We start from the raw sequence: 21,928 nt of genomic DNA, 5'->3' as shown, positions 1-21,928 counted from the left end.
CTAGTGTAATGTAATATAGAGTGGTCATTTATAGAAAAAGTATTGAAAATTGCAAAAATATAGGTTACCGTGGGCGCACTCTCTCTCTCCGCCCGTGGGAAATTAAATCCCATGAAGACGAGTCGCGCCGGTGATCTGTAAAGTTTTTTAAAGTGTTTTTAAATAGCGGCCGTCTTAAGAGATTTCCTAAAGCGGTCATTAGACGCGCGATGAAAACTAAATCCAATGGAGAGGAAATATCATTTACTTAAATTTACCATTTAATTCAGCTTTTGGCACCCCCCGACACTCACCCCGCCCCACCCATCCCTCCGTCCGTGGGTCACACTGACGTAACCATAGTTAGCAATGTCTTTTCGCAGATCCAGTATTCAACGCTTCGCAAAAGATTAGTATATGCGATTAGGCAGAGATATATACGATTTCTTGAAATGGTCGACCGCCAGCATTCGACCTCCTCTGAACAATTAATTACCTGGCATGTTTCTATTTCATTAGAATATGTTATTTCTGAAAATTTATTGAATATCCTCCCGAATTTGGGTCCTGTTGCAGCTTAAAGTTATCTGTTGAAAGACCGAACGGGCGAAGCACCATGTTACCAAGGTCTTTTAATTTGCCTGAAGAAATCAAAATTATTACGTGGTTATGCAACGTGTGATATTGTTGCTAGCTATATGAAAGGTAAAGGTGCATCTTTCGGGGGGGGGGGGTTTGAATCAACAAAGTCCACCGGCATTGTTAACAATACTTTTCCTGGGAATATTAGGATATTGCATGTTTGCCATGATATTACAACGTGTTTCCAAATATAGAACATCAGCTATTCTACCTATCATTTCTTCTTTTAACTTCTCGTGTTTTATTTTTATTTCTTCCGGCAATCTCTGCAATACAGGGTAAGGTAAAAATTTATTTAGTAAAGATACCGTGCCAACAACAACTTCGTACCCAGGGTTTCCCCTCCCCACAGAGTCTGAGCACAGAGAAAGCCAGACCCTTGGTACAAGGTTGACCTAACAAATGCCCAAGAACTGGCCTGCACCCCCGTTGTACAAAACTGCCCTGGATCTAACCCTGCATGAACAGTTTAGAAAGTGAGTGGTAGAGGCGATTTTCTTTCGCGACGGTTCTCCACTACGCTTTCTACGTATGGAATTACTTCCTTTCATTTCATTTCAAACTTAAAACTATTAATGAACCCTTTTTAACAATTCTTTGTATCTTGCTTAGTTTACGAAATATTTTGACGGAAATCACGTAGTGAGCCTGTCGCCATCTTGAATTTCTGGAGATGTGCATGTTAACGTTACGACCGGGCTTACGCGAGTTTTTTAATTATCAAATACTGGACATTGTGGCTAAAAACACTGCACTTGAAATAAAAGGTTAAAACTGCACTTGAAATAGTGGGTTGTATAAAAAAGTTTTGAAGCATATAATTATATACCGTGAAATATGGCTATAATTGCCACCCAAGATTAGTTTTAAAAAGGATTAATCCAGCATGTGACCTCAATGTATCCACATTTAACGATATGATAGGCCCGCCGTTTTATTTATAAACGCTTAATTTATCTGCATGGCACGGCGAAAATGGTCTCCATGCCCAATTTTATTAGTGTTCAGGCTTTTCCATTCCAGCCGTGCCGTGGTAAAAAAAATGGAGTTTAAACAGGGCTACAGGTGTCCAAGATTGCTGTCAGCTCACTTATTTCGAGTTTTATTGATAATTTTACATTTCATTTATATGAAACCAACAACGTCAAAATAGTGATAACAAATCTTACCATAATAGCTTCTCTCGCGGGCTGACAAGATTTATCACTTTCAAACACAATCTTGTAATCTACAACACATTCGGGAAAATTGAATGGAAACGAGACTTGAATGGCAGTCTATTTGAAAACTAAAATGTCATACGCGAGGACAGATTACTGGTATTTTAGAGTGTTCTAAGAAATCTGCATTTAAGTATACCGTTATTTACTATATGGCTTTTCAAAATCCTGTATTCTCATTGGTTGACGAGCGGTCCGTAAAAACCTATATACGGATCGTGGTCCGTACTCTAAGTTCCGTATCTGAAGCAGTATCCCCGATGTCTCATGCAGTTCAGTCATATAATAAACAGATAATTGACCTCGTTTGTTTGATCTGTACTGTGAAAAAACCTCGGTCTGATATTTTCACAGTACTTAGCTACAGACCTCACGCTCAGTCAATAATCAGTTATTACATGTACTGTACATACATTTGCCTGGTACAGGAAATGCTGTTTCAGCACTATATTATTAACGGAACACTCTTTTGCTGTTTCAGCACCATATTATTAATGGAATACTCTTTTGCTGTTCACCACTATATTATTAATGGAATTTCAATTCAAAATATAACCGGTACCGGTCGGACCATTTTGGCTGCTTAAAGGAAAGCGCCCTAAGATTCGAAATATTATACGAAAATTTTGTGGCAAAGCAAGGGTTTGGCATAAGTTAGGCTTAGCCTCGGAATGTAGAAACAAATACATTTCGCCTCGTGAGATATCGAATGGTCCCGGGTTCACAAAACATAATAGAGAGCTTAAGCATGCGACGTTTTTGTCAACACGGACGTCACGCGTACAAAATTTTGGCGTTATAGATGGCGTCAGCCGTTTTTGTTTAAAATCAGAAACCGCAGTCCGTGCAGTTTCCCGTCGTAGATTTTAAGCAAGAACGGCTGACGCCATTTTTAGCCGTTAAATTTTGTACGCGTGACGTCCGTGTTGACAAAAACGTCGCATGCTTAAGCTCTCTAATGTTTCCTTAGGTCGCGGTGAATAAGTGTTAAAATGCGGATAGAGGAAATGCGGACGAACAAAAATGTAGCTACGGTACCTTCTAAAGCTTCCTCGAGCTTTTCAACCTGTTCATAACATTGTGCTCTTCTTAGTCGCGCCTTGACGTAGCTTGGAGAAAGTTCCAGTGCTTAAAAATATTTGAAAAATGTTTAAGAAAAACGGTGTGACCTCTGCAAGAATACACACTGAAATTAAAAACACTGAATAATGCCAGGAAGATGTTGTGTCAGAAATACCTGAGCTGCAGTCACTAATAGCATTTTCATAGTCTTCCTTGAATATTAAAAAATAAAAAAGGAAATGTTGGAACGATTAACTGCAAAATATACATGTATTTCAGTAAAGATACCATAGCTACATCTGAGGATTCACCGGAAATTTAAGACACTGCAGAACTTTTTATCAGACAGTTTAACTGTGATAAGTTTACGGGAGGTCTAAAAAAATGGTGAACTAAATGTGATGCGCTCCGTATATGTCAAGAATTCATTTTACTCTTGTGAAAATGAAGGGTCTTTGTTGTTGAGCCACTGTGACATTGCAAAAATGAATGTGGAAAAGATTAATCTCATCAATATGTGTTAGTTACTTTTGCATGGCTCTGCGATGTCCAAAGCCAAAGGTAGCTAATATTAAAATAAAACTCGCAAAATGTTCAATGCTGTACTTGCTAAAGGAATTTCACTTGAGACACTCTGGGAGGTATCTTTATTCCTAAAATGCAGCTCTTAGTACACATAATAATATACTGCAGAGAGGACATACCAGTTTCTGAAAGCACGCTGCTCGATTTGCATAAAATATTGATCTGTTTTCTGTGAATTCCTTAGGGCATCGTTTGATAGCTTTGGTATACAGTTCTTTACCTTCAAAATACTCTGCAGAAAATACAACACGAGTTTGATGTAAAGTCCATAAAGCTTTTTGACTGTACCTAGGTATTTTTAAATGTAACCTTTATTTATATGTAATTTCAAAGTATACTAACCTTGTTTTCTGAAATGATCATTTCCCTCCTTTTTGAGTTCTAAAGCCTCATTCATTCTTTCCTAATAAAAGTGATTAAAAACCAGTTAGCTGGCATAATTCTACCATGCACAGACAAACTAAAGTATTACCAGCATTTGCATTGAGTTATGAAGCATGAACTAAGTATTTTCCAGGTTTGTTTATGCTTTTTAAAAACATTGTGCATTTTGATTAACTGTTTAACTTTAAAAATGAAAAGTAAACATAAAGGATGTTATAAGGTTATAAAAACAAACATTTAAGCTTTATAACCAAACATGTTTGTTTTGGAATGTTTAGCCTGACTTCTTAATTAAAGGTAATATTCTGTTGGGTGTGCACGCATCAGTTCTGCTCATAACTAAGCAGGGCCCACAAATTTGAAAATTGCCTACATTTTCCATGTTTAGAATTTTTCTCATTTTTTTCTCAAGGTACACAACCTTCATCATGTAATAGTGCAATCTTCAAACTTTGTTAATTGTTTGCATAGAGAAAATCTTTTTTTTATCAATTACCCCCAACAATAAACATCACCAATGACACCACATACATTCATATGACATAGAAGGACAAGACTTTTAATGGAATGGTTCCATGTTATGTACGTAATTCCCATATATGGCAGGTTCAGGATGGACATTCTCTTACCTTAGCTTCTTCTGGTGTTAAATGTTCTTCTTCTGCAGACTCATAATGCTCCTGTTCATCCCCAGAACACCCTATCTCATCTTCCTCTAATAATGTCTCATTCACTTTCCTATCCCTTGACATAGACACTTGATTGTTTTTCCTAATTTTATCCAAATCATTATCCTCAACTGAGCCGGTGTTGCTACAGCAATCTTCTCCTGTTCTCACAGCGCCGCTAACGGCGCTACCTATGCTACTGTTTTTCTCTCCTTCACACTTTTGATCAAACATATTTTTGTCGGTACATTCTAAGAATTCTGATTCAGCATTCTTCAACAATTCATTCGCATCATCAATCCTGTCTAAATTCATCTTATTTGAACACGATTCTGTATCAATGTTATCCTCTACAACAGCAATCTTCTCCTCGCAAGAAATTGATCCATTTTCTTTTTCCTTCGACGACAGTTCTTCTGACAGATTCACTTTTAATTCATTCTGTGGTGTCGCCATGTTTTGAAAGGAAAAATTGCCAATTATGTGATATTTTAGTTACACTAAGTATTGATAAGCATTCAACAAATATTCCAACTGACCATAATGCGTGTGCCAAAATCAACGCTGACCGGACAAAACTGGATCACCCAAAACGAAAGAGCTCGCATATGCTCTACTTAATTCGATTTAATTTTAAAAATTTTAAAATTTTGGGGGAAACGAATGCCACCAAATCTCTCAATAACGATTTATCCCCATACCCAAGCGTCAGGCGATGCATTGCGCAATGTTAGAATGGCATTAATAGCTTGAGCACGGAAAACCCGAAAAAGACGTGAAAATGGTGAATAAATTACGCGAACGCTATTTATGGGCTTGCCGGGCCACTTATTCATCATTTTCCCGCCCCAAAACTTTCCTGTGTGGCTCTGCATTCTAATCAGAAAACGTACTCATAACCTAAGAAAACTTGACAGAAGGGTTGTGAATGTAATCTTTGTGTGGTGAATACTTTTAATCAAAAGGCCAGAGTAGCTATAATTACGATGGATTATTCTATAGTATTTTCTTATATGGCAAAACAGATAAGAAATTCTCGAGTTGAAATTTCATAATTTTCGTGAAAACTTACAGAGAACTTAAAGTCAATGATATGGCTAGACATTATCCTACAGAGTAATACCAGAATAAATACTCTTTTCTCAAGTATATCAAGTATATATACAATACATCCAAATGTACATACAAGTTATTTATTTGGGTTGACAGCAAAATGACAGAACACTTTATTACATTCATACATATGGACACAGAACATTATAGACCACAACCATTCTAGGGGTTGCCCAAGCACCACTGTTGAATTCTAAAAGAATGAAAAATGCTATACCTGGGAAAATGCTACCGCGGTTTTTATTCATAAGGCCTTGTTTAAGATCGAGAAATATATTAATCTCTGCATGAACTTGATCCTCAATTCATGCTTTTACCCTAAATCACACATGTTAACCAATATGTATATTGTTCCTTATTATAACTGCATTGACTGGTATGTTTAAGTCTGGTTTCCCAACTACTGCATTATCTGCAATATTAATACAGAATCTTTTGGTATTATTTGGAAAGTTCATATTTCACCGTACACGCAGATAAGGTGACAGAGTTTAACAAAATCTTTTCATCTGGAAAACATAGCTGTTCACCTAACATCAAGATTATGCTTCGCAATATACTTTCTAAAAAAAGAAAGGGATGATATATATGAAGGGTGTGAACGTATATGGTATATTTTACGGAGTAAGTAATTGGAATAAAAACATCAAACACAGCAAGTTGGTATTTGACTTACTGTCTTGCAGCTTCTATAAACGCCTTTTTCTTTTCTTGAAAAGATAAGTGCCTTTCTGCAGAGTCTTTTCCAAACATATTTCCTGCAACTTTGCTATTTGATGGATTATTCTACAATCAAGCAGAACTTTGTCATTTTTGAGGTACATTATTATAAGTATTCTGAGAGGATGAACAGGACGTGTGAAATAATTATTATCTTATACAAACAGATATCTTTGAACTGTCGGACCTGTCCTTGAAAATATTTCGGTCAAGGAAGAGCAATAAGAGTTTATTTTGAAGAAACATGGAGGGGCTGCTCGTTGGGACCAAATGTGTAAGAAATAATTAATATAGCATGTCAGGAGAAATAAAAGATTGTTGCAACGTTTTTCAAAATCGAACCAAGGGTTTTAGGACACGACGTGAGGGAACGCGCAAAGGTACTCTGGGGACGTCACAAGCCTTGATAGAGATTGCTTGAGGTTGATGCTTTTCTCGGGAAGTTTGATTTTTAATTGTGTTCTTAACTTGTTTGAGAACTATAATTTTCGACCAAAAAGGAAAAATGAAACGTTATGTAGCGTAGCGTTTGTGACTTCACCTTTGGTTGCGCATTTTCTTCAATTTTTTGACCTGGTATTTCTGGCGTATAAACTACTCGTCCTTCCAGGATATTACTAATCGTTGTGTCAATACATCTTGTTTTTTCTTCAAAAAAGAAGGAAATATATGAACACTGAGTTATTTGACAAGCAATAGCGATGTCTGAAGAAACAATGGAACTGGTATATTAGAATATGGCGTTTAGTGGCCATATAGACGTGTGTGTGTGTGTGTGGTGTATTTGAAGGTGAACTGTATGCATGATTGGTAAATTAGAACCCCTTAGAATTAGGGTTCAGGTTTCTAAGCCTAAGGTTCAGATTTCCAAACTCCTCTTGATAAATGTAGGTAAGAAGGAATAAATTAGGATTCTGTGGCACTTCATTCGATACTGGGTAACTTTAAAAGGGTCATAATTCCAACTAGGAAATCTTATTATCTCAAATTCAAATTCAAACGAGGAACGGCTGAGAAAAATGTGTTCTCGGGCAGGGATTTAGATGCGAGTATATGCAAAATGATAATGGGAATCTACGCGTTATAATGATTTTGTGATAATATAATAAACATACTTATATCATTTCTGATAACGGTGATGGGAACCTGAGGTAGAACATCCTTGACTTGAGTCAACATGATATCTAGTGTATCATCCACAGCTGTAGTTTGTTTTGTAGATGATGAATTGGAAGATGTAGCGCTTCTTCTGCTCGGTCTTTCACGGCTTTGTCTGCCTGAAAATATATAGCATATATGTTATTTACCAGATTGGAGGTCCGTTTAGGGAAATATTTCCCAAGGTCTCGCGTTTTTGAGTCCGAGGGAAATATTTCCCTATATATACGGACCAACTAAACTGGTAAATAATAGATTTATTTTTTTCTTGCGGTCCGAATTCATATTTTAGCGTTGGCTCTGTGCTTTTAAATCTCGCGCGGTACGTAGCTACGGCCGTAACTTCAAATTAACGATTCAATGTATCACAATGTCGTCTAATAAATTACCTTGTTCATGTAGATATCTCTTCGCATATTCTACTTTCTCTTTTGCATCAAATTTCGTTGCATTTATCCCAAGTTTGCTTGCCATAAACTAAAGAAGACAGATTCGCATCATCAGTGCCATACTTAAATGCAAACTAGACACTGTCAAGCTAGAAAAGTTTACTTCAATTTTTAAAGGGGATGTGATTTTTAAATCAGCGGTCTTTCCATTGTTTCTGAACATGCAGGTGCGCTTAACGGACTGCACGTCACCGATATACATATGCAACTTAACGTACTTTCTGAACAACACTACTGTATTCCTCATTTGATAATTTTTCTTCTCTTTCAGGCGCTCGCACGAACCTAGAAAAAAAATTAACACCTTATTCCGTAGGCCTAACTCTGGGGCCAGGCTGAGGGAGAATCTTGTATATCCCCACAGGCACAGATCTTTGAAACGATGAACTTAAGTCCTCCACTGCAGGATGATACACAAATTTGATGAAACAGAAGTGATAAATTTCGTTCAATTTTAAAACTTCCACACTGATGCCTCAAGCAATATCATATGTATTTCAACTTAAAACTCGAGTATTGGAAGCGCGCAACTTGCTCAGCGTGGAAAACATTCTAACAATTTCAGCATAGAATTCCTCATGGCGTTCGTCATACAGTAGTTTTCTATTTTAAGAGGACGTGTAGAAAGGAGCCATTAATGAGGGTTAATTGCGAAGTCGGTTAGCCCTGTCTCCTCAGATGCTATTTCCGTGCAAACATAATATTATTTGTATATATATTTGTAGTATAGTACCTTATTCTAAAATGAGTGTAGGGAGTGAACAGAAGCCATAAAAAATCACTCCACCAATTTCCTCCAAGAACCGACTACAAAAGAGTTGCGATTATTTTAGCTACCTTCAAAAGGGATCGTGGAAAATGAAACGGTAGCTTTCATACTTGGGTCTGCTTTCCATTGTCCGTTTTTTTGCAGGTACGTACACGGCGACGTACAAGCTTAAAGCCTTCTAAGTTGTTGTATAATTAATTTTAGGCCAGAAAAAACACAGCATATCATCAACCTATTCAATCTTTGATATCATTTTCACGCGCGTGTACGTACGTACAAAAAACGAAACATTGGAAAACAGCCCTTACAGCGAAACTGCATGGCTACTTACTGGAGCGATCTGTACAAAGTACGGTCTTGATATAGTTAAAATTGCCTATATACGAGGAATATATAGAATCACAACACATAGTAAAGATGGTAATAATTGATGTTCAGTAAATCTTAAATAAAGGAACTTAATCCTTGAGATTAGGTTAGGATTAGGTCTTACATTGGGATTATGGTTTATCAGGATTAACCCTCGTCCAAAAGCTAAGCCAAATCCTAATTTAATCTCAAGCAAGCAATCCGTGTATTTAAGATTTACAGAACATGGAATTATTACTGTAAAATATAAATAATAGACTTCGTAAGGATAAATTTTCGTAGTGGCGAATAAATGGCGTGGAAATTGGCATGTCTATGTATAGGCGTATCACGCCATTTACTCGTTATTTCCACGTCCTCTTTGACGTTCGCGTCCTCGATTTAAATATGCCTATTATCAATAAATATCATCAACCATGCTACTGTCAGAGCTGCTTGGAATCTATTGAAGAGGGACCAAAGAGAATAGCTTAGCCTTGCCCTCTGTACTAGTATGAAGAAGACACAATACGTGTACTGTAAGATGAATTTCGGTATATTAGTTTAAAAGAGCTCCCAAGTTGATATTTGAACGTAAAATTTGATGTTCGAAAGATTCTAGCGAAAGAACCAAAGCGGTTAGCATGTAAGGCCTTAAATTGAGATCTAAAATAATAACTGAAATTAAGTCACTTTAACTTAATGAAACTCAATTACCACAAAGAATGGTTCATTCTTGATGTCAAATGGCCATGAGCTAAATAATAGAAATTGTAATTCGACATTAAAATTCTATTTCACTGCAAAAATTGCACACGATCCTTCGCTTAAGGTCTGTTCACGCGATCCAATTTTGGTGGATCCTATTCACTTCTGACGTATGGAATATAGTCGGTTATTGATAAAGCAGTAGTGCATTGGCTTCAGTGGATTTGCTGCTCATATACATTACAAGACAACAGACTATAAAACATTCATCAGAGGTTAATTGGATCAAACAAAATTGGATCATGTGAACAGACCTTCAGACCACCTTTGCGCGGATTTGCATGCAATTATTTTGAAATCGCCTCATTTTATAATCTCCAGTTCTCTGTTACGAGTAGCTACTGTAAAATATTATTTCACTTATTGTCGTTTTGATAAAAGATTGAAGAGCATTTTTTAAAAGAATTTCGAAAAGAAAAACCTTGATCACGCAGTTTTCTCTTGTCTAATTACATTCCTCTTACACTAAAGTATATAGCTATGGCATGCAGTGTTCTCGCGTATAATATTAGCTACTTCACGATGACAGCGATTGTATGTACACTTCTTCATACTTGATACACACCTGAATCTTAGAATACCGCTGTTTCCATTTGTGCTAGCCCCCTCAGCAAAGACCAGGGAAGGAACAGGATCGCCTGGCTTCACTTCGTCATATTTCAAAATCCATCTTAAAAATGTTGGTATTCGGTTCTTTTCTATATTCTAAAAGATAAAAAATTATTGGCCGTATAGTCGATGGGATAAAAGTTGCTTTGAATTCGAAATGCAAATTGAATCGAATAACATCATGTCAAAAAAAGTATAGGATTTAGATGATCTAAGATAGGTTTTCTCGAGCAAATAAAATATTGTCTATAAAAGAGCTAATAGCGGTAAACGATGGAAGCCCAGGTTGACGATCTTGTCAAGATCTTGCAAGATCTTGAAAGATCATGAAAGATCCTGCCAAGATCTTGGAAATAGTAAGATCTTGGCAAGATATTTATAAGATCTTGGCAAGATGTGAAGATCTTGGAAATTCTTGGCTGAAATCTTGTATCCTCTTGCCAAGATCTTGGCAAGATTTTGATATGAATATCTTGCTAAGATCTTGCTAAGAACTTGGTATGATCTTGCCAAGATCTTAGTATGGTCTTGCTACATATGAGCTAAGTGTGATTTTGCTAAGATCTTGGCATGATCTTGCCAAGATCTTGCTATGATCTTGCTAAGATCTTGGTATGATCTTGCTAAGATCTTGGTGTGATCTTGCTAAGATCTTGCTATGATCTTACTAAGATCTTGGTATGATCTTGCTACATATGATCTTAGTATCATCTTGCTAAGATCTTGGTATGATCTTGCCAAGATCTTGGTTCGATCTTGCTAAAATCTTGGTATGATCTTGCTAAGATCTTGGTATGATCTTGCTAAATTCTTGGTATGATCTTGCCAAGATCTTCGTGTGTTCTTGCTCAGATCTTGGTAGATCTTGGAATGGATTTCGCTACGATCTTGCTAAGATCTTGATATGATCTTGACAAGATCTTGGTGTGATCTTGCTAAGATCTTGGTATGATCGTGCTACATATGATCTTAGTATGATCTTGCTAAGATCTTGGTATGATCTTGACAAGATCTTGGTGTGATCTTGCTAAGATCTTGGTATGATCGTGCTACATATGATCTTAGTATGATCTTGCTAAGATCTTGGTATGATCTTGCTACATATGAGATATTAACCCGTGATCTTGCCAATAATCCAGCATGATCTTGCCAGGATTACTCGGTGATCCTACTAATTAAGAATCCAGCATGATCTTGCCAAGATTTCCTTATGATCTTGCCAAAACTTCACGGCGATCATTCCAAGATTTCATGGTGATCTTGTCAAGATTTTACCGTAATCAAGCAAAGATTTTACGGTGATGGAAGATTCTTCCATCATCTTGAATGGGACAAATCTGATGGAGCAAGTTTCTTACCTGCCAGTTTAATTTCATTATCACATTCTATAAGTACCACAAACGTCAATAATCACAGCTGGTATCAATTAAATTCGTGCACGCTATGGTTAAATTAATAACATACCTCGCCTGCGGCGGCACATATTTTGAAATTTGAATATTCACGCCGTTGCTACCGTTCACCGTTGGCGCAAAGGCGCAAGAAGCGCGGATTTACAAACCAACGCACATAAAGTACCATTCGAAAGCCAAGTAACATACAGATGGTTCCATACTGAAGTGAATTAGTTTTGGTATGAAAAGAAGCGGAGGAATAACTTGTAACAGCGGGTAAGTAGTTTAGTATAAACACGATAAAATTAACCCTTTACTGCTGGTTTGTATGCTGGTAGCATAAACTGGTTTTGTTTTGTAGTTTTAGTTATATTTAAATTGTACAGGAATTACCGGCAGCAGTGAAGGAAACGGGCCACACTATCTCGTAATATATATAGCATTTTCATTATCGTGAAACTATAGGACTATAATTGCAAGCGGTAGTTTAGCGTTGGCTGGACGGGATTGTCATTCAAATAAAGCCTTCATTATGTTAAACATTCGAGCCCGACAAGGACTCACTTCTTCTCATTGGATGCATTATGAATATTGGTAGGTTTACATAATTACGGAAAATTCGCAAAAATTTTCATAGCGAAGAAGATTCGCGATGTTCATGCATTCTCAAGTTATTAGAGAACTTTTTTTGAAATCACAAAATATAACAAAATAAACAAAATAACAGGTTGTAACAAATAGGACATAAAGTAGATGTAAAGTATTCAAAAAATGATCTATTATGGCCATGTATCATGATTCTAATGATCAATTATTCTTCTAGTGGCACAACCGTATTAACTTGATGAATATCAAAGCCATCAAAGTGCGCAATCAATCACATCTTCACTGAAGGCTGAAGCTGAGATGCAGGACAGAATCCTATGCAATAGAGTCCAGCAAGCAACATTTGGATGCCAAAACAGTCACTGAATTGTTTGGTAAGAATTTATATTATGCTGATCAATGCATGTCCAATAAACTTACCTAACTTCATGGCAAGGCCTTAGACGCAGGGTAAAATATATGCAATATTATATAATATTTTTTTAACATTTAGATGTACTCATGCAATATCAAATTTGGCGAGGACAGGTTAAAAAAGTCACACTAACACCAAGAACACCAAGTGATCATGGATGCTTCACATAGGTAGAAATATGAAGAAAGAAAAACGGAGGAAACATGAAGCGATGTAATAAACACCACAGATGATAAAACAGAACAGTAACAGAACAATACTACAATTTAACATTTTTGCATACAAATAAAAACATAGAGCATGCCCTTAATCTAACCAAACGTTAATAAAGTTTTTTTACTGCAACAGAGTGTATCTATGTTTTTTCCCTAATCAATCTTGATCTTGCCACGGTTTTGCAGGATCTTGCTATGGTTTTGCAGGATCTTGCTATGGTTTTGCAGGATCTTGCCATGGTTTTGCAGGATCTTGCCATGGTTTTGCAGGATCTTGCCAGGGTTTTGTAAGATCTTGCCATGGTTTTGTAAGATCTTGCCATGGTTTTGTAAGATCTTACCATGGTTTTGCAGGATCTTGCCATGGTTTTGTAAGATCTTACCATGGTTTTGTAAGATCTTACCATGGTTTTGTAAGATCTTGCCATGGTTTTGCAGGATCTTGCCATGGTTTTGTAAGATCTTGCCAAGGTTATCACAATCTTGCCATGGTTTTTCAGGATCTTGCCAAGGTTTTCTAGGATTCACCAAGATTTTGCTAGATTATGGCAAGATCATGGCAAGATCATGGCAAGATTGTGCCAAGATCATGCCAAGATCACAGCCATGATCTTGCAGGATCCTGCAAGATCATGCCAAGATCCTGCAAGATCATGGCAAAATCTTTGCAGGATCTTGCATGATTTTGATAAGATCTTGACAAGATCTTGTGATAAGATCTTACCAAGATCTTGCAAGGATCTTGCCAAGATTGTCAACCTGGGAGGCGGTTGTTAAAGTAGCTACGATGGACGACTTGCGCTTTAGACTAATTTTTTGATTAAAGTAACAACTGGAAGAAAATAAATCATTACAGCTAGAAAGATCTTACTTCAATTAGTGCAAGCACAAGGTTTGGCTGCGAAATTTTGTAAAACACGGAAACTATAGCCACGCGAAGTTGGCAAATTTTGCATACTTTTGTATTACACGTGGAACACTTCCGGCCGTAATAAAAAAGTATACAAAATTCGTGAACTTGAGAAAATGTCCCTCCTATCGCTGAGGTGAGAAATTAGTCTAAAGCGAAAGTTGTCCATTATATATGTAGCTACCTCTGTGATCAGTAAAGATTGATTTTAATACCCCACACAACAGACAGAAGACTTAAGACCACTCCGCATATGTTACTGCACAGTAACCCCAGGCACACAAAGTGGTTACTAATTCGAAAATCGGAGCAGTTCTGGCTTTATTATAAACAAAACCTTCAAATGCTTTATAAATACTTGCAGCACGTACAGGTTCACACTCAAAAATTCTTATATGAAGTAGAGTATTGTACGTTAGTGTGACCACGGTTACTCGAAGGGGTTTGACTGAAACTAATTGCTATATTTGCAAACTCTTACCATAAAACACGAGAGTAGAGATTCAAAGGCGAGACTGTCTACGTGACATATATGGTTTGAAATTATCATCTAGAGAAAAAGAAGCGAAAATTTATTTTAAATGCATGGATGAGGGCCCGGGTCAACCGACCAAAAGCTCTGCATATAATAAGTACACGTGATACTTAAGGCTCACCCTGTACTAATTTTCGAAATTGACCAAATGTCTCGACATTCGTTAAGTGTGCACGTCATGCGCACGCCATTCATTACACAATAAATGTATTAATTTTTATATTTCGAGGACAAAATTATGAGGACGAAAACAATCTCAAGTACGTACACTTTTGATTGTACCAAAAACCATGGCTAGCCGACAATCCAAAGTAAAAAAAGTAAATCTTGAGAGATTCAAGAATCATTCCATTCAAACAATTCGAAGTTCCAATGTTCACAACCTCAACCTCATTCAATAATTGTTAATTATATACAGTATTACTTACTTTACATTGATTTGCATGAACTGTATCCAATCCTTCTTGTGTTACGATCAGCCCTGTGAGAGCACCAGATACACGGAGTAGTATTCTAAAACGGAAAGAAAATCCAATTTTTGTCGTTATCAAATGTTAGATATTGTCAGCACCACACATTAAGAAAATATATAATTGCAGGGCGGGGGAGGTTGAGGGCAATTCAAAATAATGCATAATTTTAATTTAATCCCTGAAAAACCTCATTCTTGGCTGAAATCTTTTCTAAGGAGTACGTATCAACAAACTATATAAATAACTGGCCCATTGAATTCATACATACCGTCTAATTACCCATGATTTAGGTACTAGAATCAACACAAAATATAGCTGAATTGCAAAAAATATCCGAATGACCATGACAACAATTCCAAGCGGAACATAAAATGGCAAGAAAAATAATGCCAGACCTTTAGGAAATCTAAAAAAATTGTATATGTGTCACTCCTTGCTAAAAGTAGTAAAAATAAAGGCAACCCTATTAATTTGTACTGTATTTATGATGGAAGGAAAAAGGGGTGTAAGCATTTGAATTTTTAGGTTGCATTCAGACTGAGTGCCTGACAATGGTGCCCATTACTTTTTCACAAGTGGGACAATTTGATATTTCCAAATGAAATTGCCAACAATGCAAAAGAACAGGCACTATATCTCCAGAGGTAGTAATAATAACAAGGGTGCTGTGCTCATTATGTTTTACCGTATGAACCAGTTTTGACTTGGTCACTGGTGCCAGTCTGAATTATGCAGCCTTAAAACTATAAAACCACCTTGAGAAAATTATTTAACAGAAGACAAGATTTTAGACTCTGTGTAATACTTGGTACTACAATTAAATTACAATTGTGTTCTGGTGTGCAATAAATTAGCAGCAAATGTTTGCAATATACATACAAAAGAGAAACATCCTGACAGTTTATATCTCTAACTAAAATATTACCATGTATAATAACAATGAATAACAATTGTATTTGAAAAATATGTAATATAATTAGCCCTATAGATGCATAAATTGTTCAAAAAATTTTAGGCTGCCGGTTTAAATATCTTCTGAAATGTAAATTTTGTGGCTGTCACTTTAATATAGCTATAGGAGGTTTGTAACTTTTTGCTGTCCTTCATTTGTACAACTTTTTGAAAATCTAACAGTATATAATATAACATCTGTAAAAGTACACTATATGATACATTAATTCAGGCTCAAATATATTAATGTTGAAGGTTCTTAAAAGATATAATGCATATTATAAAGGCGGAAACAGGAACGTTGAATAAACGAAAAAATCCACACCTAAACAATTCTAGAGGATGCGGCAGAGAATGTGCCTGGTGGTAGGAAGAAAAGATTTAAGTTATTAGATCCAGTTAATTAACATGCACCTTCTGCAATGTCTTAATTCTGTTTCAACTTAACAGTTGTATTTTTATGCCTTCCTTGCCCTTGAACATCATCAACATTTAATTTATGTTGTAAATATAACGTACGGTGTGCAATAAATTAATCCTGTCAGTGATATATATTAAAATATAAGTTATATAACATATAATTATAGGATATGCAGTGCTTAAAGTCTTAAACTAGTTAAATTAATCCTATCAATGACCCCCCAAATTATTCATATTTTGCAGAGTTGATAACAGCCACATAATGAAAGCTTTCTTCCCTTTCATGAAATAACGTAACATTGAGACGACAAGAATAATAAATATTTATCTTTATATATACATTAGATCATTGACCAAGTGGATTATGTCAAAATCAATATATAAACTTAGAACGTAAAACATCAAACATGCCAAATTTATATATTCGATTTCAATTTTACTACCTGCTATGGTCAAACAAATCTTCTATTCTGCTACTTGCTCCCATAGTTTGCTAAAGGATTTTATAAATTGATATTATAGGTACGTGATTTATACTTTTTTCACTCCTTTATATTTATAAAACAATGGCTATATGAGACAGATGTGCATCCAAAGTTGTTCTAAGATCAGTGCCGATATATGTCGCACATTTTGGTCAGTGAATAAAGGGATACTTAGTGCAACTTGAAATATGGACTATTGCAATGATAATTCGGTATTTTGATGGTCGTAGGGAGACGTCGTCTGATATTAGCGACCTTAAGATTAGACGACGGATAATAGACGACGGTTGTTACGGACTGGATCTAGCCTTACCGTCGTCGTCTGAGGGCGGGAAATTTAAGATTAAAAAATAAACAGACGACGGGGAATTCACAAAAATCGAAATGACAACTTTCAAAAAGACCAGAAAATTTTTAGTTGAAAGCTATTTTGATAACATTATCGACGACGAAGAGTTTGTGTTGTTGTATGATAGTAATTTTTCCAAAAATCCAGCGTTTCCTTACCAAGAATACGGCAGATTTTGTCTGGAAAAGTTGGAAAACACTGAATGCGAAGCTGAGCTGCGATTCAGAAAAAATGATATACCTGAGCTTGCTGAAGCTCTTGGTATACCTGAATATTTTAAATGTCCTCAAGGAACGAAGGCAGATGGTCTTGAAGGATTATGTGCTGTTCTGAAACGCTTTGCCTATCCTTGCAGATACTCGGACATGATACCACTGTTTGGCAGGGCAGTTCCTGAACTGAGCATGATCACAAATGTAGTTGTAGACTACATTTATGATCACCACGGCCACCGAGTTTCTCACTGGAATGAAATGCTTTTCAGCCCTGATAATCTAAAAGATTATGCTAGTTCTATTTTTTAAAAGGAGCTGCACTCAATAACTGTGTTGGGTTTATTGATGGAACTGTCCGAGCAATTTGTCGGCCAGGGAAACTGCAAAGAGCTGTCTACAATGGTCACAAACGTGTCCATGCTATTAAATTCAATCTGTTGCTCTGCCAAATGGAATGATTGGTCATTTGTATGGACCTATGGGTGAGTAGGTTTTGAGCAGTTTTTTTGTTTATTTTTAAAGATCAATTTAGCATGGTTTATTCTTGGGTTAACTATGTATATACATGATGGTGCATTATTTCTAATTTGTTCAGAGGGAAGAAGGCACGACTCTTTTATGCTTGCACAATCTGGTCTACTAAACCAACTTCAAACATTTTGCTTTACTGAAGAAGGCCAACCTCTATGTCTATATGGAGACCCAGCTTACCCATTAAGGGTACACCTGCAGGCTCCATTCAGAAATGCTGTTTTAACTCAGCCGATGAAAGAATTCAACAAATCTATGAGCAAAGTTCGCATAGCAGTTGAATGGCTTTTTGGAGACATCGTGAACTATTTTAAATTCATGGATTTTAAAAAGAATTTAAAAATTGGCCTGAGCTGTGTTGGGAAAATGTATATTGTTTGTGCAATACTACGCAATGCATTAACTTGCCTCTATGGAAATCAAACCTCAGAGTATTTTGGTCTAAGCCCTCCCACTCTACAAGAGTATTTTGGGAACTATTGACTAAAGACATTGTAGATAAAACATTTATTGCACACTCTGTAAAGTACAGTACAATATTAAAACCATATAACCTTAAACGTTTAGTTATCTCAAGACTTCATAGAATAACAAAACAATGTTCACTGTTTTTTTTAAATACTATGTAAAAACTAACAGTTTTTAAAAACTATATTTCAATATAGTCCAAGCTAAAATGGAATATGAACACTTTATATATATAATAGTTTGTCATAGCTTACTTTCTATGGCTCAGCTGTGTTAACAAAGTCAGAATAAGATCATTTTGTTGCTTTTGTTGTTGTTGTTGGATTTGTTGTTGATTCATCATCATTTGCATGAGTTCATCATGTTTCTTGCTATCAGCTTCCAGCCTCCGTTTCTGCAAATCTAACTCTTCTTTTTTCCACTCATTCATTACAGCAGATTTTTCCCTCAAATAATTAACTGCATCACTGCCGTTTGATCGCCTTTTTACTGGTTTATTGGCTTTATTATCAACGAGTTTTCGTTTTTGAGTTTCACCCAACGTCTCCATGGCCATTAATCGAATCGATTCAGCATCTTCTCGATCTTTATTTTCTTTTTGCAATTTTTGCTCAGTAACATCCTGCTGATTTTGATCTGCTGCATCTTCAACTTCTACGATATCCTCAAGGGCCTTATCGATTTCACTAACGTCATCAATTTCGATGCCACTGGCCGATTCTTCGTCCTTCGTTTTCTTTCGAAATTCTCTTGAGAGTAAGTTGTATCTTTCTCTCACAGACCTTTGGTTGACTCGGAACGATACGTGCTGAACGCTGTTGAGATTTTGTGCAATCTCATTCCATTTAGTGCCCCTCTGTACTGTCCTTCGCCTTGTGCCTGTAAAGGGATCTACGACCAGGATTTCCCTGCACAACAGCTCGTCATGGTCTCGCGACCAAACCATTTGCCTCCTTAAAAGATACAAGGAAAAATCGAAATTTACACATTGATTCGACGAAAAACTCACACAGGAAAATCATATTTCTCCATCAAATCGAGAAAGACAAAAATTAATAAACTTACGGCTTTGGATCCATGAAAAGTAAGAGGCGTTTTCTAGTGAACGGCAAAACAGCAAAAATGGCGTCGTCGTCGTGATGTGGACGGAGCAATTTCTTTCAAAACATTTACTGCGCATGCTCAATAGTTCAATTCATTTCCGGTTACCGTCATCTCCACTAACCGTCGTCTAATCTTAAGGTCGCTATTAGGTCTTCGACAACGAGGGCATCTAATCCTAAGCTGAGTTGTTTTTTGCCTCCGTCAGCAGTATGCTGTCCACCTGCTGGGGCGGTTGTTTGAGGCTTGGTTAGCGCCTTGTATGGAACGAGGTCACCCCTGCACCCGTTTCCCCAGAATCTATCTTTATAATAACTGAGATTAGTTTCAGGCGGCATTTGTTATAGTAGGCAGGTGACTAATCCCGGCCAATCTCGCGCGTCTAATCTGGCAAGTTCAACAACCAATCGTCCCAGTCCTTCTACTTGAAACCACCATCCACAAACATGGCGGCTGCAAAGTGCAAATGAGTTAGGTATTAATAGTCCATGTACGAAAACGAGTGGAATAGCAGTCTTAACAACCGTTCTTATGCTTTATCAAATTTCAATTTGATACTTTTTCTTTGTAACAATAAGTATATAAGGTCGCGTTATGAAAAGACGGCGTAATTTGAAGCGAACTTTACCGGCGATAGAAATTGTGTCCTTCGGTAGCTCGTTATCCGCTCAGAAAAGAAAAGTTTATTCAGGCGCGGATCCAGCCGAAAATCTGACCGTGTCATATTGGACTAGAAATTTTCCGGTCGGGGGGGGTTGTGGGGGCGTATGGCGAAGGGGCTATGGACCCTCCGAAACAAACATTTTCTGAGCTTTGGTTCTACAATATTCTTCAGGGAACGTTTAAAAGCGAATATTGTAAATCCCTGTACTTTCATAAAACCACAAAACCATTTTCAAAATTTTTGTTAAGGTATTTACGGATATTTCACTCACACTCAACATGAAATTTGCATACACAAATTATTCACAGCGTAAATGCAAATTTGTATCATAGGGCGCTTTCCATTAAGCGGCCAAAAAGGTCAGACCGGTCATATTTTAAATTGAAATAGAGTATTTCGTTAAGAATATAGCGGTGAAACTGCATTTCCCGTGATAGGCAGATGTAAATAACGATATACTTTTGTCTGTACCGACTACCGAAATACAACAGAACCGGTCTGGCCGTTTTTCCGTATAAAGGAGAGCGCCCATAGTTCGATTTAAAACCTAAAAGTCTTACCTTACAAGGACATTGGGTAAAGATTTTTCAGTATTTGTCTCTTGGGAAATAGCAGTTTAAAAATTGTCGTTGCGATTGTAAACGCGAGCGAGCGAAGCCTGTCTTTAGTAATAATTCCATCATGTTGTAGCCTGAAGAGCGATATTTCCCCTGAAATATGCTCGCTTAGATTTGCTTTTAAAAAATTTCGACGGATTCATGTATTAATGCATTCGATTCAGCCTGAATCAGCCAGGATGCAGCGAACAGACCAATTTAACGTGTTATGTATAAACTATATCCGAGTTCGAAGTCGAGAAGTGTCGAACTTTATTGTTTATCATGCTTATTGCGCAATCAAAAACAGGCCACCGTGTCGCACCGTGTCGCACCGTGGCTCACGTGGCAAAAGCTTGCCCTGTGATTGGTTTGCTACACAGCACCGTGTCCGAGCGTTACTATATTTAGTAACAATTGCGCAATAATCTGCACGCTGACCGTGTCAACTAGTTGCTGTGATCGCAGCTTCGAATGCACGACTAGCTTCCGAACATACTCGGCACAATTCGGCAACCTTTCGGCAAATTTTATAGTTCAGTGTTAACTGAACAATCGTAATATGAAACAAGGAATAATAATTGGGAATTTGTTACCACTTTTAGCAGGAATTGGTAATAATATGACAACGATTACGAAAGATATTACTCAAATTATTTGTTTTAGACATATATTTCCTTAATTTTGGTGTGATTCAAAGAATTAATATGTACTTCTAAATAATGTGTGAATATTAGATTGCAGATGGGAAATTCTGGATGGGAAAATCTGACCGTGGCTCGAGCCACGTTCGATACGGTCTAGATCCGCGCCTGAGTTACCCTTACAACGCCAGAAATTGTGGACTCAAATCAAAGGGGTAAGGTCGGAGATAACGAGGAAACGTTTAGAATGGATACGGCGGAGAACCGAAAAACATTTTTAATGAATGATGGACATGAGGGTGATGATGAGGAAGCTAAGAGAGCGATGATGATCAGGGCGAAGACGAAGTCACCCAGTACCGAAAAAAACAGCAACGAGCCGCCCAAGGCTGGGAAGACATCCGTGATGCAATGTTACGGGCAGTCGTTGAGTTAGAGTGGATTCCGGATGGACAACTTTGCAGCAAATGTGCAACATCAGA

General features: G+C 36.9%; 4 protein-coding genes across 5 annotated transcripts; 1 reads left to right on the top strand and 3 right to left on the bottom strand.

Annotated features, from left to right (window-relative positions):
• Positions 1 to 311: 311 nt before the first annotated feature.
• Positions 312 to 5,007, bottom strand: LOC114536092 (tetratricopeptide repeat protein 1-like). Its single transcript, XM_028557443.1, has 8 exons — positions 4,502 to 5,007; positions 3,831 to 3,891; positions 3,608 to 3,720; positions 3,079 to 3,115; positions 2,880 to 2,969; positions 1,791 to 1,849; positions 833 to 887; positions 312 to 620 (listed from the first exon to the last, which is right to left on the bottom strand). Exons 1-8 carry the CDS (start codon positions 4,994 to 4,996, stop codon positions 505 to 507), a joined length of 1,026 nt encoding a protein of 341 aa, XP_028413244.1. The 5' UTR covers positions 4,997 to 5,007; the 3' UTR covers positions 312 to 504.
• A 699-nt stretch (positions 5,008 to 5,706) lies between these two features.
• LOC114536086 (ancient ubiquitous protein 1-like) lies at positions 5,707 to 21,529 on the bottom strand. 2 transcript variants are annotated; one of them, XM_028557436.1, is made up of 15 exons: positions 20,767 to 21,529; positions 16,837 to 16,886; positions 15,291 to 15,428; positions 14,978 to 15,062; positions 14,496 to 14,564; positions 10,431 to 10,570; positions 9,815 to 9,854; positions 9,081 to 9,125; positions 8,714 to 8,787; positions 8,199 to 8,265; positions 7,921 to 8,008; positions 7,489 to 7,650; positions 6,915 to 7,021; positions 6,330 to 6,439; positions 5,707 to 6,216 (listed from the first exon to the last, which is right to left on the bottom strand). In XM_028557436.1, exons 2-15 carry the CDS (start codon positions 16,878 to 16,880, stop codon positions 6,180 to 6,182), a joined length of 1,206 nt encoding a protein of 401 aa, XP_028413237.1. In that variant the 5' UTR covers positions 16,881 to 16,886; positions 20,767 to 21,529; the 3' UTR covers positions 5,707 to 6,179. The 2 variants fall into 2 exon arrangements, with proteins under 2 accessions (XP_028413237.1, XP_028413238.1); XM_028557437.1 differs by lacking the exons at positions 16,837 to 16,886; positions 20,767 to 21,529 and adding an exon at positions 15,708 to 15,740.
• On the top strand, positions 17,894 to 18,588 carry LOC114536088. The gene is made up of 2 exons (XM_028557439.1): positions 17,894 to 17,924; positions 18,038 to 18,588. The coding sequence occupies exons 1-2, from the start codon at positions 17,897 to 17,899 to the stop codon at positions 18,454 to 18,456; spliced, it is 447 nt and encodes a 148-aa protein (XP_028413240.1). The 5' UTR covers positions 17,894 to 17,896; the 3' UTR covers positions 18,457 to 18,588.
• Positions 18,640 to 19,680, bottom strand: LOC114536087 (nucleoporin GLE1-like). The gene is made up of 2 exons (XM_028557438.1): positions 19,507 to 19,680; positions 18,640 to 19,394 (listed from the first exon to the last, which is right to left on the bottom strand). The coding sequence occupies exons 1-2, from the start codon at positions 19,518 to 19,520 to the stop codon at positions 18,692 to 18,694; spliced, it is 717 nt and encodes a 238-aa protein (XP_028413239.1). The 5' UTR covers positions 19,521 to 19,680; the 3' UTR covers positions 18,640 to 18,691.
• Positions 21,530 to 21,928: the final 399 nt, after the last annotated feature.

This window comes from Dendronephthya gigantea, unplaced genomic scaffold (genome assembly GCF_004324835.1).
Source record: "Dendronephthya gigantea isolate DGI-Jeju-01 unplaced genomic scaffold, DenGig_1.0 000130F, whole genome shotgun sequence".
In the NCBI taxonomy this organism is placed as follows: Eukaryota; Metazoa; Cnidaria; class Anthozoa; order Malacalcyonacea; family Nephtheidae; genus Dendronephthya; species Dendronephthya gigantea.
The sequence above is the reverse complement of the archived record's forward strand: the minus strand, read 5'-3'. Positions and strand labels throughout refer to the sequence as shown.

What these genes read in the sequence shown, in the direction of transcription:
- LOC114536086 (XM_028557436.1), bottom strand. Translation starts at nt 16,880, where the DNA reads ATGGGAGCAAGTAGCAGAATAGAAGATTTGTTTGACCATAGCAG. An exon ending in ACAGTAGTGTTGTTCAGAAA is followed by an intron (nt 8,009 to 8,198) that starts GTACGTTAAGTT and finishes TGTCTTCTTTAG; the next exon opens with TTTATGGCAAGCAAACTTGG. An exon ending in GAGATATCTACATGAACAAG is followed by an intron (nt 7,651 to 7,920) that starts GTAATTTATTAG and finishes ATATATTTTCAG; the next exon opens with GCAGACAAAGCCGTGAAAGA.
- LOC114536092 (XM_028557443.1), bottom strand. Translation starts at nt 4,996, where the DNA reads ATGGCGACACCACAGAATGAATTAAAAGTGAATCTGTCAGAAGAACTG. An exon ending in CAGCGTGCTTTCAGAAACTG is followed by an intron (nt 3,116 to 3,607) that starts GTATGTCCTCTC and finishes TTAATATTCAAG; the next exon opens with GAAGACTATGAAAATGCTAT. An exon ending in CCGCGAGAGAAGCTATTATG is followed by an intron (nt 888 to 1,790) that starts GTAAGATTTGTT and finishes CCTGTATTGCAG; the next exon opens with AGATTGCCGGAAGAAATAAA.
- LOC114536088 (XM_028557439.1), top strand. Translation starts at nt 17,897, where the DNA reads ATGATTGGTCATTTGTATGGACCTATGG. An exon ending in TCATTTGTATGGACCTATGG is followed by an intron (nt 17,925 to 18,037) that starts GTGAGTAGGTTT and finishes TAATTTGTTCAG; the next exon opens with AGGGAAGAAGGCACGACTCT.